The 12,968-nt window shown below is 50.8% G+C and overlaps 1 protein-coding gene across 1 annotated transcript in view; it reads left to right on the top strand.

Moving 5' to 3' along the window:
- ABCC1 (ATP binding cassette subfamily C member 1) overlaps positions 1-12,968 on the top strand; it is a 116,631-nt gene that overhangs the window by 76,201 nt on the left and 27,462 nt on the right. Inside the window, exons 17-20 of the mRNA XM_019807751.2 lie at positions 877-1,003; positions 3,691-3,867; positions 5,861-6,028; positions 7,812-7,995. Of these exons, the coding sequence (XP_019663310.2) occupies positions 877-1,003; positions 3,691-3,867; positions 5,861-6,028; positions 7,812-7,995 (656 nt within the window). The remainder of the gene's footprint in view (positions 1-876; positions 1,004-3,690; positions 3,868-5,860; positions 6,029-7,811; positions 7,996-12,968) is intronic.

Here is a 12,968-nt window from a genome sequence, read left to right as displayed (position 1 = left end):
AAGCGTAATTGGTGGGACCATTTGGAACCACTGCAAAATCCGACAGCATTTCCACTAATATGTTGAGACCTGATAGCATCCACTGAAAAGCACACCCAAAGGAAGTAAATCCAACGAGGCCCTGGGCTCGGGGTGCCTGCCACTCCCCGGAAGCATGGAATCAGCCCCGACGTGGCAGCAGGCGACGCCCCATGTCCTCGGGCGGGCAGTCTTGCTGGCGGAGCATTGAGCTCATGGTACTTGCGCACCACCATCTGTGAGAGGGTGATTTCTGAACAGACCCGTTTCCGAGACTCAGTCATCCATGTCAGGCCCCGAGGTGTGAGCATTTTAGCACCTCGAACTTTGATGTCTTCGGGTGTGGCTGCCCCCTGCCCCCTCCTCAGGACCGGCCTTATTCCTCCCTGCCTCGTCCTGTGTTGTCAACATGTCAGTCCCTAACCACACCTGTTCTTTCACACCTTCGGGCCTTCTCTTCAGCTGTTCACAGGTTTCCGTGTCTGGTGCTGCTTTCTCTCAGAGTTCACGTTGAGGTGTCTGTCCCTCAGGGCACCTGCATTGTTAATACTCCACCATCAGGCTCCCTTATTGTGACCTGACCCCCACCCCAGCGCCAGGTGTCTCCTGCTGCTTCTGCTTCTCTGAGATGTGCGTGCATCCCAGTGCCTGTCTAGAGCCTTATACACCTGGGCCCGCTGAGACCAGTCACTGAACTCAGCTAAGCGGAAGGAAAACCGTGGAAGTAATTGCCAGACTTTCAGGGCCCGTAACAGCCCTGCCTTCCGCTTCTCTTCACCCGGGGTACATCCAGCTGTGGTGGGCCGCCTCCTGTTCAGGCGAGGGCGTGGCTGAGGCAGAGCCCTTGTGTCATTTCAGCATCACCTTCTCCATTCCGGAAGGTTCCTTGGTGGCCGTGGTGGGCCAGGTGGGCTGTGGAAAGTCGTCTCTGCTCTCAGCACTCCTGGCCGAGATGGACAAGGTGGAGGGGCACGTGGCTGTCAAGGTAGGACGAGGACCGGGCAGGTGGGGGGCAGCCGGGGTGCTGCTGGCCTGAGGGGAAGGGCGAGCACGATGCTGTGTTTCGTTTCATAACGGCCCCCGTGCAGGAAGTAAGAGTAGCGAGGAACTCCCTCCTCTCCCATTTTCTCTGCTCTTCTCCGTGGCCCCCTGGAGGGCAAGAGTTGATGTCACTGATTTCCTGCTGTATCCCAGCACTAAGAATCGTGCCCAGCAAGTAGTAGGCGCTCAGTAAGTACTGAGTAAACACACGGATGCTCCCTGGTCCCCTCGCGGTCTCTCGGTCTCTCTGCATCTCTAGCCCTCAGTGTGCACCTCGTGGTCTCTCTTCATGCGTGAGTCTTTTTGGCTTGTTACTGTACATGGATCTCTCTCTCTATCTCTGTTTTACAAATGTAGCAAAACTTAAAATTTTTATTTGTGTCTTGGGGATATTTTCTCTGAGAATTGTTTTTAAGAGAACTTTTTAAATCCTGAGCATTCCTTGGATTCTTAATATGGGACTAAAAGAAGGACTGTGGTTTTTAATAATACAGCATACTTTAAACTAAGTTGAGATATTCCTCTTTCCAGACGAGTCTCATTGGAAATCAAGAGCCTTGTTTTGCATTTAGGTTAATCCCGACGAAGGACTTTCCCTGGCGTAAGAAGCTTCCCTCGAAGTTTTGCTGACCCAGCATTTCTTGGAGCATGGTCTACAGCAAACTTGTCTTGCAGTTGTTTGGGGAGTAGAGTTCTGGGCTCCAACAGGCTTGGGAGATACCGCAAACTCAGATTCTCTCCCTCTCGGATACTTAAAAGTAAACATTAAAAAGTAAAGGCTCTGAGAAGTCCCACAAGGAGAAGAAAACTTAGTTCAGTTAACCCAGTGTGCCCCAGACGTATTTTCCCATACTCTTTATTATCTGTTCAACAACTGTTTGCATCCGCAGAAATGATGTCTCTCGGAATCTCCTCTTGGGAATGCTAGTTTATGCAGTTGTTTTTATTTCATAACAAAATCCTTTCTTTGTTTATATGAGGCCCTTTAGCCGGGTATGCATTAGTAGAAAAGTACACGTTATAATCGTTGTATCTAAACTAATGACATTTAGCTGTTGTTTTAAGAAATGTCCCATCACTGCTTTCAAGTACATGTTACTAAAGTAAGATTAATTAGCAGTGTGACCTCGGTTGATGGAAGAAAACTCCAAACCATCCACATTGTGTTCTTGTTTCATTAACGAGTTTCTACCCCCGCGGCACTATTGACCTTTTGGACTGGATGATTTTCTGCTGCGGGGGGCTGTGCTGTGCTTTGTGGAATGTTCAGCAGCATTCCTGACCTCTATACACTAGATGCTGGTAGCATCCTCCACCCTCTAGACATGGTCAGATGTCCCCTGGAGAGCAAAATTGCCCCCGGTTGAGAACCGCTGTTTTAAAGTCAAAAGCCTTTAAATACAAAAATGTTGCATGTACAAGTTGAGGGAGGGTGCACTGAGTATTTGGTTTGCTGGGTTGACAGATTTCTAATGGGTTGTTTTGCCCTGCAAAGGAGCATGCTAGAAATGTGCTTAAAATATTAATTTTTTTCCAAATATTTTTATTTGGTGGGGCTGTGCACACCGTGTCTGAATTACCTGTGGGCTCTGTGGTGACACTTTGTGACCTTTTGGCCTCTTGTAAGTTAGAGTATTAGAGTCAGCAGTTTAGTTTAGTTATTTATCTGAGAAAGAAGGTTAAGATTGAGGACACCTGGGTCCCACTCCCAACCTTGTCCCCCCCAGAATTCTCTTAGGTAAGAATCTTCAAACATTCCTCTTGCCCTTCTAGTAAAGCCCACACTCCTCACCAGGACCCCTAGCCTGGTGTGAGGTGACCCCTGCTCCCCTGCTTATTCCTCCCTGTCTTCCCCCTCACACGATGTTCCAGTCATACTGGCCTTCCTGTTCCTGGGATGTGCCAGGTTATTCTTGCCTCTGGACCTTTGCCCATGCTGTTGCCCCTGACCGGAATGCTTTTCCACCTCCTGTTTGTCACAGCAACGTATCCTTACCTGGCCGATCTTGTTTAAAACTTTCTTACTCAAATACGTGAAACAGATGCCCTCACCCGAGTCCATATTCTCATGACATTCCGGGCACTTTAGCACATGGAAATCAGCACTAAACTTTGGAAGTGGATGATTTTGATACTGAAGTACTTGCTTAAATTTCATCAAGGAAATTTCCCCAAGGAATCCTTCCCTGATGACCCAAACTTGGTCTCTCTCTAAAGGACTTCTTGAAGGACTCATACATTTTTCTCTCTTAACATTGACCATAACTGTAATCAAATAGTTTTTTTTTTTTTTAATCATGTCAGGGACTTATTCTTGAGAAGCAGGAGTTTTGTTCTCTGCTGGAGTCATTCAGTGAATACTTCGTAAACACAGAACTATAATCTCACCAATGTGGATTTCCACTCCTGAATTCCTGATATTAGAGTCTGTAACTGACCTAGTGTGGGGTCTGATCCCAGCTCCGGCATCCGAGGCTTTCGTGACTCCATGTCCCCCCTTCTGAAACAATGGGTGTGCTGAAAGTATCTTGGGAAGTAGGGCCCTCTCGGTGGGTGCACTGGCTGGCTGGCCGCCATCTTGTTAACCAAGGCTGTCTGTCTGTCTTGCTGCCTTCTGTATGTGCCTCCTAGGGCTCAGTGGCCTACGTCCCCCAGCAGGCCTGGATTCAGAACGATTCTCTCCGAGAAAACATCCTTTTTGGCCGCCAGCTGCAGGAACGGTATTATAATGCTGTCATTGAAGCCTGTGCCCTCCTTCCAGATCTGGAAATCCTGCCCAGTGGGGACCGGACAGAGATTGGTGAGAAGGTCAGTATGGCTTCAGCATGGCCCCTATATCAGCCACAGAATTCCAGGAGCTGATGTCAAACACTTCTCCCGTTTGAGGGTGTGTGAGCTGACCGTGGGTGGCTGACCCACACTGGGCGGCTGACCCACACTGGGCTCAGCTGGGCAGCTCTGCTCCACAGCGCAGGCCTGCCGAGCTCAGTTCCAGCCTGTAGGGTTGGCTGGGGTCTGCCCCACACACCTTGCTGGGGCTTTAGCTGAAGGGATGGTAGCTCTGCAGGGGGAAGGTCTTCTCACAGTGACAGCAGAAGCCCAAGAGATCAAGAAACAAAAAACAAACAAAAACCCCACATGATATCCCTTAAAGCATATTGTCTGTCGTTTTCACTTGATTAAACTGAATGACAAAGCACCAGGAAGTGCCCTCTACCTTTGCAGTCATGTGACCACAGAATCACGTAACAGAGGGCACTCTACAAGGAGGGGAGGCATATCAATGATTCAGAGGTCCACAGTCCCTTCCAAAACAAGGATCATAGTAAAAGTAATGATACAGGAGCTAACAGTTGTTCAGCATTTACTGGGTGCCAGGCACTGTGATAAAGATTTTATATGCATTCTATCCTTACAGCAAGGCCATGAGATGGGAGTTACTGTTAGTTCCATTTTGTGGCTGAGGAGGAAGAAGCATAGGAGGGGCTAAGTGACTTGCCCGAGTCCCTCCCCACCTCAGGGCCTTTGCATGTGCTTTTCCCTCTGCCTGGCCGCCTGTTCCAGCACCGCTGATGGTTATCTGGTGTGTGCTTGGGGAGTACAAATGTTCCACGGCAGCACAAGGGAGCTTTCCTTTCTCTTTAGTTACAAGTCGGTGGCTCCCCCAGCTTCCTAGTTCCTGGACAATTTCTTTTGAGGGAAATCTATAGCTCCTTGGAAAAAAACAACAACTGTTAGTAGGGCTCTTTGGGTTTGCAGTTAGCAGAGGAGCCTGGGCAATTTTTGTTCTTGTTGTTTTAATGCACGTATCTGCTTCTGCTCCTTGGAAGACTCCCTGTCTAGGTCCCAGTACCAAAATCTAGAGCGAGAGATTATAATTGGGTTTGGTGTCTGCCCCTGGGCCAAAGAGCTGTGGCCAGAGGGGCCATCCGGAAGAACCCTGGCTGCCAGGACCCCAGCTCGGTACCTAGGTGGGCGGCCATCTCTTAGGAGACTGGGCAGTTAACCTGTGGGGGGGGGGTCCACTTCGATTCCCCAGCCACATGTGAAAATGACATTCAGTAATCTGTTGCTGGGGGAGGGCTGGGACTGCTGCTCTGGGGTGCCTGGGTGGCGCAGTCGTTAAGCATCTGCCTTCGGCTCAGGGCGTGATCCTGGCGTTCTGGGATCGAGCCCCACATCAGGCTCCTCTGCTAGGAGCCTGCTTCTTCCTCTCCCACTCCCCCTGCTTGTGTTCTCTCTCTCGCTGGCTGTCTCTCTCTGTCAAATAAATAAATAAAATTAAAAAAAAAAAAATCAGTGCCCTTCCTCCTGGTGAGTGGGGCTGGATTTTGGCACCTCCAGAGCACAGCCTGCCTCGGCTTTGTGTGCTTCCACGGAGAGTGGTATAGATCACAGCAAGCTCGCAAAAATGTCAGCTGTTAGCCCACTCTAACAGCAGCGGCCACGATAGGCTCATTTCTGCAGCTGCTGGTGCCTTGCTTGTAGCCCGCCATTATTTGCCGCCACCAGCCAGCCTTTTGCTGAATCGCCACTCCGTGCTGCGTGTCCGCTCAGCAGCTCACAGGGGCTCTGGTTTTCTCTTTTGCTTATTTTAGGGTTGAGGCTAGACCCCACGGCGGGCCTTGAACCCAGTTCACGCAGATATGATCTCACACCTTTGCCTCCTGCTCCAACGAGAGGAGGCGGTGTAGCACCACAGAGCTGCCAGCCTGGGTCGGCTGCACCCTGAGTGGGGTTCCCCGTCTGCAGGTCGCAAGGCTCCCCGGGAAACCCACCCTTCTGCTGTCTCTCTCCCCAGGGCGTGAACCTGTCTGGGGGCCAGAAGCAGCGCGTGAGCCTGGCCCGGGCCGTGTACTGTGACTCCGACATCTACCTCTTCGACGACCCCCTGTCGGCCGTGGATGCCCATGTGGGAAAACACATATTTGAAAACGTGATTGGCCCCAAGGGGATGCTGAGGAACAAGGTGCCTGCGGAAGGGGCAGGGCTCGGGTGTCTGGCTGGCTCACTCTTCGCTGAAGTCAGAATGTGTCCCCTTGGTCACTCCTTCACCTCCCACTTTCCAGGATTCTTCTTTTTTTTTTTTTTTTTAAATTGGACTTAAGAACACATTTCTAATGCTTCCCTTGGATACCTTCCCAGGACAGCTTTCTTGCTCTTGTCTTTCTAGGGGAAGTCCTTGACACTGGCTTGCAGTCCTTGTCTCCACGTGGCCAACAGAGCCCCCTCTTCCTGATTTAATTACAGGGGTGGCCTCACAGAGGGAAATCCCATCCCCTTTGAGCAGGCAGACCCCCCTTCCCTGCTGAGGTGGCTGTGGGCTGAGGGATGGAGGTTGGGAGCAGGAAGACTGCCATAGCACCGTGACATGACAGGAAATGGGTCTTCCCCTCTTGATGATGTTGATTATTTTTAGGGGAATTACAGGGTGATTGGGAGGGAGCACTGTTTCTTTTCTTTTTCTTCTGGAGAAAAAAGTAACGCACATGCCTGTGGGGAAAACAGAGGAGATTCAGAAAAACACGAGAAAGAGAAACAAACAAGCAATTGTGCACAATCCCACTTTATAGAGATTTTATTTCTTTCAAGTCTTAGAAGGTTTTTTAAATAGGGTCAGCACATCATGCACATATATATATATATATATATATATATCATAGGTATCATGCCACTTAACCTATCATAAGCGTTCCCATACACACCCTAAAAATTCTGTACAAACATAATTTTTAAAGAAATTTTTGTTAACAGAATAATACATGCCCGTGGTAACAAAATCAAAGGGTGTAAGAATATATGTAAAGCAAATTTAAAAAAAAAAGGCCCTCCCTTCTCCTGCACCTGAGTTCTTGTCTCGAGAGCAGGGGTCAGCAGTCTGGCTTGCTGCCTTAAGCTAAGAAAGGCCTCCACATTTTTCAGTGGTCGGGAAAAAATCCAAAGAAAAATAGTATTTTGAGATCTATGAAAATGAAAATTGCATTGAATTGAAATGCCGGTGTCCATACATAAAGCTTCATTGGGACACGGCCAGATCATCTTTTTCCGTCTTGTGTTCGGCCACCTTCCCACTGTGGCAACATAGCCCGGTCGTTGCCATAGTGACCGGAGGATTCAGAAAGCTGAACATATTTAGCATTTGGCCCTTTAAGGAAAAGTTGTTCAATTCATGCAGTTTGCTGAATGTCCCCAACCATGAAATAACTGGATAAAATACATACACATGTACAAATTTTGTAGCAGGTGTTTTGGGGGGGTTGTGATGGGAGGGTTACTTTAAAAAATTAATCCATTGCCTGTGAATTGTTTTGTATCGGGTTCATTCTTTTATTCATCCACAGTACCTTCCCCTCATTCTTTCCATGGTTGTTCACAAATCAGCTTTGCCATCACCCTTGTGAAAATTGCAACCCCCACCCTCAGCCCATCCCCTTTGCTTCTTGCGACACCCAGCACGCACTTTGTTGTACTTCTTTTTTTTTTTTTAATTTTTTTTATTATATTATGTTAGCCACCATACAGTACCCTCAGTTTGTTTCTCATAGTCCATAGTCTCTCATGTTTCATTCCCCCTTCTGATTACCCCCCTTTCTTTATCCCTTTCTTCCCCTACCAATCATCCTGTGTTGAATGAAGGAACCCACAGAACAGAGCGCCCCAGGGTCCCCAGGCGCCCAAGCTTGGCCGGTGAGGTGTCCGGGCATGCAAGTCGCAGCTGGGCGCTGACCCACCGGTCCCCATTCTGCCCACAGACTCGGCTGCTGGTCACGCACGGCATCAGCTACCTGCCCCAGGTGGATGTCATCCTTGTCATGACGGGCGGCAAAATCTCCGAGATGGGCTCCTACCAGGAGCTGCTGGCCCGGGACGGCGCCTTCGCCGAGTTCCTGCGCACGTATGCCAGCGGCGAGCAGGAGCAGGCCGAGCACGATGACGGTAGGGTGCCCGGGGTGGCCTCACTGACCACCCCCCCGCCCCACTGCCTCCCAGAAGTTCCCCTGCCCCCCCTCCGGCGTGCCTCATCAGTGCTGGGCCAGCCCCTTCAGGACCCCTGTGGAAGGACCATCTCGGGCTCTCAGGGCTGACTTAGGAGGGGGTCCCAGTGCTTTACAGCCAGGGTGGCGGCCCTGGGCCCAAGTCCTCGTCCTTTGCTGCGAGGTGGCTCTGGGCCTGCCGAGCTTCAGGGCTCTCGTAGCAGGAATGGGGACAGTGATAATTATAGTCCTGGCTCTTAAGAGGCTGTGGGAAGTGGTGACCTATGTGGCATAGTCCAGAGGAGGTGCTGGGGTCGTGGGGGGCACGCATTGTGGCTGAGCGTGCAGGCTGGCAGTTGGCGAGACCTGGGTTCAAGTCCCACTGCTGCTCTTGCCAGGGTTCTCCCAACCCTTCTGCACCTCAGTTTCCTCACTGATAAAGCAGCATAACAACAGGACAACCTTCTGGCGTTTGTTGGCGATTTAATGTGCTCAGTTCCATAGAGCCTTGGGCATGGTGCCCGGCACAGAGTGTTCTGTACGCGACAACTGCTGTCATTACTCCCCTGGGAGGAGTCCCATCATTTACCCCCGTGCACTCGGCGCCTGCCAGGTCACCGCAGACCTGCCCGCTCCCCAGCCACCACGCCTGCCTGTTCACCCAGGCCAGGGCTCTGAAAGCCAGGGCCTCACCCTGTCCTCTTTGAAGGCTTCTGTGCAGAGACTTCTAAGAATCTTTTCTCTCTTCTCGGTTGGCTTAAAATTCAGGGGATTGGTTTGCAACCTTTGGGCTGCCTTGTGTTTTCATCAGTCAGACTGGAGTCTCAAAGCCTCCTCTGCTCCCCTTTCTTCTTGGAGCTCTTACCCCACAGAGAGGGAAGAGGTCATCTGACACCTTTTCTCCTTTGCCTTCAGCTGTTGCTGAGAGAGGGCACCGGTCCTGCCCTGATCTCGTGCCCCCTGGAGCTAATTAATGACAGACTCCCCGAGCCTTCAGGGCATGTTCCTTATTCACTTTGCCCCCAGGCAGGTCTCAGACTGTCCAGAGGGGCAGGGCTGCCCCGTCGGGCCATTCGCACAGTGCTGGTGTTCTGGAAGTATCTGTTATGGGAGGCTAAGACACAGCCAGTGCTTGCTGAGGGCCAACCGGGGCTCCTGTTCTCTGCAGGAGTTAGCTCCTGGACTCCTTCCAATGACTCAAGAAGGAGTAGAATTGTTACTCCCAGTTCCCTGGTGAGGAAGCTGAGGCTTAGGGAAACCTATCCCTTCTCTTCCAGGGGCGGCCAGGTTCCCGTCTCTGTGACTGGGGCTGGTCCCTGAGAAAGAGCTATTTATTGTTCATCAATGTAGTCATTCCGGAGAATTTAGTGAGCATCTCCTATGTGTTAAATGCTTGCATTATTTTCCTAGGGTTGCCCTGACAAAGTAGCACAGACTGGGGGGCTCACACGACAGAAATGTAATCTGTCAGTGTTCTGGAGGCTGGAAGCCCCACACCTGGATGTTGGCAGGATTGGTTCTCCCTGAGGCTCCGAGGGAGGGTCTGTCTCCCCCCGCCCCCCAGCTTCTGTGGGTGTGCTGGCACTCTCTGGCCTTTGCTGGCTTATAGAGGCCTCTCCCCAGTGTCTGCCTCCGTCTTCACCCAGTGTTACCTGTGCCCGTCTCTGAATTTCCCCTTTTTGTAATGACATCAGTTATGTGGGATTAGGGCACTGCTAATGACCTCCTTTTAACTAATTACATCTGCAGATACAGTCACATTCTGAGGTACTGGGGACTTTGGACTTCAACCTATGGATTTGGAACGGGGGTACAATTCAGCCCATAACAGTTTTGGGGAGACAGAGTGAACAACATCTAGACAAGTCCCTACCCTCGTGGAGCGTACGATCTGGTGGGAGAGACGGGTAAAAACGAATCAAGGAAGCACTGGCTTCATAGAGCATTAAGCACTATGAGGAAAAAACCACAGATGATGAGCTAAGGAGTGGAGTGTTGGGGGCGGCACGGGGCAACCCAGGTGGGGTGGTCAGAGGAGCGCTTTCTGAGGAGGTGACAGTGGCCTGGAAAGGAGCCAGCAAGGAGAAGATCTGGGGAACAGTGTTCTGACACAGGGAACAGCAGGTACACATCCCTCAGGCCTTGTGTGGGATCAGTCTGTTGAAGGAACAAAAAGGAGGTCAGTGTGGCCAGACCATGGTGGGCAAAGGACAGTGGTGGGAGATGGGCCTTCAGGGTGAGGAGTTTGGGTTTTAGTCTCCATGCAGTGGGAAGCCACTGAATGTCAGAGAGGGGGAACAGCTTGTCCAAGGACACACGGTGGTTGCTGGCAGGGTCGGCACCGCAAGTCTGGCCTCTAAACTTCAGTCTTCTGCTCCTTCCTTCAGTTGCCTCCATGTCTTCCCAGGGTGGGGGTGGGGGGCTCATTTATTCCTCTGCTCCGGTTTGCTGTGGGGGTCCTAGAGGTTTGTAATAAGTGCTTTATTGAGATAGAATTCACCTAACATACGGTTCACCCATTTAAAGCATACAGTCTAGTGATTTTTGTTATGTTCAGTGTTCTGCAACCATCACCAGAATCACCCTCAGAACATCCTCATTGCCCCTCCAGAAAACCTCGTAACCGTTACCAATCCCTGTACATTTTCTCCTGGGCACCCACGCATCTTTCTGCCTCGGGATTGGTCTCTTCTAGACATTTCACATAAATGGAATTCTAGACTGTGTGGTACTCTGTGCCTGGCTTCCTCCCCTCCATGTGAGGTTTTCGTGGCTCACCCATGAGGTAGCATGAGTCTGCACTTCACGTCGGTCCGTTGATGGGGAATACTCTGCCACATTTTGTTTTTTCATGCATCAGTTGGTGCCGTTTTGAGTTGTTTCCATGTTGTGGCTGGTATAAATTGTGCTGCTATGAACCCTAGTGGTTTTAAAAGCAAAGCATTTCCTTTTGCCAGCCTGAGGCAAGAAGTTCCTTCAGCTTTTCATTCCTAATCAGAATGAGTTCCTGCATGTCCGAGCTCTCTCGGTTGGGAAGTTCTGCCTTAAGTCTAGCTTGCTTCTCTCCTGCTGCTGAGTCCACACCTTCTGATGGGCAAGCCAAGGTCACATGTTGGGTGGGGCAACCTCAGGATCACTGTAGCTCACAGACTTGCTTCAGTCAGGTGAAAAAGACTCCGTGTGCTTGCTCAAGTGACACATATGTGTTCAACTGAATCTTTTTTCCCAGAACGCGGTCTCTCTCCTTTCTGTCCAGGTGCACAGGGAGCGTCCTTAAACTCTTGACTACAGATGGTTTTTTCCCCTTCCCTTCCTCCGCTGCCAGCAGATCCAAAGCAGTTGGTGCAGAACCGCAGAATGCTGCCAGTTACTTATTTTTTCCCTTTTCTTTTTTCCTTTGGCCACGTCAGCACTTAATTTGGCAATGAAAATGCCATGTGCCACCCTCGCACTGCTGTGGGACATTTTCCCAATCCAGCCACGTGGCCTCACACCCAGGTCCTCAGCCTGCGGGTCTGAACTCAGACGGGGCAGCCCCTTTTCTCTCTGGCGCTTTCGGGCTGGGGGGTGGCACGGGGATACAGCTTGGCACCAGGGCCCGTTCTTGCCCCGCTGTAGCCAGCTCTCGAGAGCCCGTGACCTTGGATTTGTTTGAACCACATTTTTGGCTTCTCCTAAAGGGAAACTTTTTTTTCCTTGTTGGATTAATCCGGTCTTTTTTAGAACACCCAGGCTGAAGGGGGAGAGTGCTTGGTTTGGAGAGACTCTTTCCCCACTGGGGTAGGGAAGAACACATGTTCTTCCCCAGGAGATGCTGACCCCCCCCACCAGGAATATTTATCACACTGATGAGTCAGACACTTTTTTTTTTTTTCCCCTAGGTGGCAAAAAGAGTTACAGATTCACTCATGAACCTTTGTACCTGGAAGGTGAAGAACATTTCTGTTTACTCTGGTTTCTTTATTAGGAACTTAAAGTCTCGAGCAGTGGTTTCTATTGGGGAACATTTGTGCCTCCCAGGACACATGGCAATGTCTGGAGACATTTTTGGTTGTGACAATTGGGGTGAAGGGGGGAGGGGCCCTGCTGGCAGGTGGAGGGTAGAGACCAGAGATGCCCCTAAGCAGCCTGCCATGCACAGCACACCCCCGCCCCCTCCGGAAAACAGAGCATCATTTGGCCCCAACGTCCGTAGTGCCAAGGCTGGGAAACGCTGTGCCCCGGCTTCACGTTGCCCCACGTTCTTCCCTGTCGTCTTGGGAGAAAGACTGTTTTTCCGACAGTGTACCCACTTCTCAGACCCGTGCTCGATTCATCCCGCAACCTCGTGACTCATTTTCTCCATCTTTCAGATCTTTGCCGAAAGGTTTTCTTTTCTTTTTTTTTTTTTACTGATCATAAAATCAGCATGTCTCACTTTAAAGCATTGGAAAGTGCAGAACAACGCAGAGAACCAGGAAAAAGAATGTCCGTCCACTTGCCCACCCGTCAGAGGGGCTCTCTGTGTCTGTCCTGCCTCGGCCTTCTTCTTGAGAGGAGTAGCATCGTACCGCGCTCTCAGCCATCAATTCTGCTTGCTTGCTTTTCCGAATAGTGGGTCATAAGCACCTCCCCCCCCCGTTACAAATATCTGTCATAAACACCGAACAGCTGCTGGAGAGTCCGTCGTACACAGAGCACATTCCTTTAGGCTGTCCTCAGTGACCGTATTTCTTCCACTTGAGTATGAAGAACTTTCTGGGCCTAGGCGGGTGGATCGGGCTGGGTGATGCAGCCGGTCAATTCCGTTTTTGGTCAAAAACGAAGCGTTGACTGTAAAGCAGTGACTTGGATTCTTCCCTTGAGGGAGGCTGGCCTGCTGGCCCGTGCCCAAGCAGAGTTCCAGAACCTTCTTGAGAATAAACAGTGAGCTCTGAGGTGCTGGCTTTGAGAGCC

Source organism: Ailuropoda melanoleuca, chromosome 10 (genome assembly GCF_002007445.2).
Source record: "Ailuropoda melanoleuca isolate Jingjing chromosome 10, ASM200744v2, whole genome shotgun sequence".
Taxonomy (NCBI): domain Eukaryota; kingdom Metazoa; phylum Chordata; class Mammalia; order Carnivora; family Ursidae; genus Ailuropoda; species Ailuropoda melanoleuca.
Note: the sequence above shows the minus strand (reverse complement) of the source record. Positions and strands in the feature narration are given on the sequence as shown.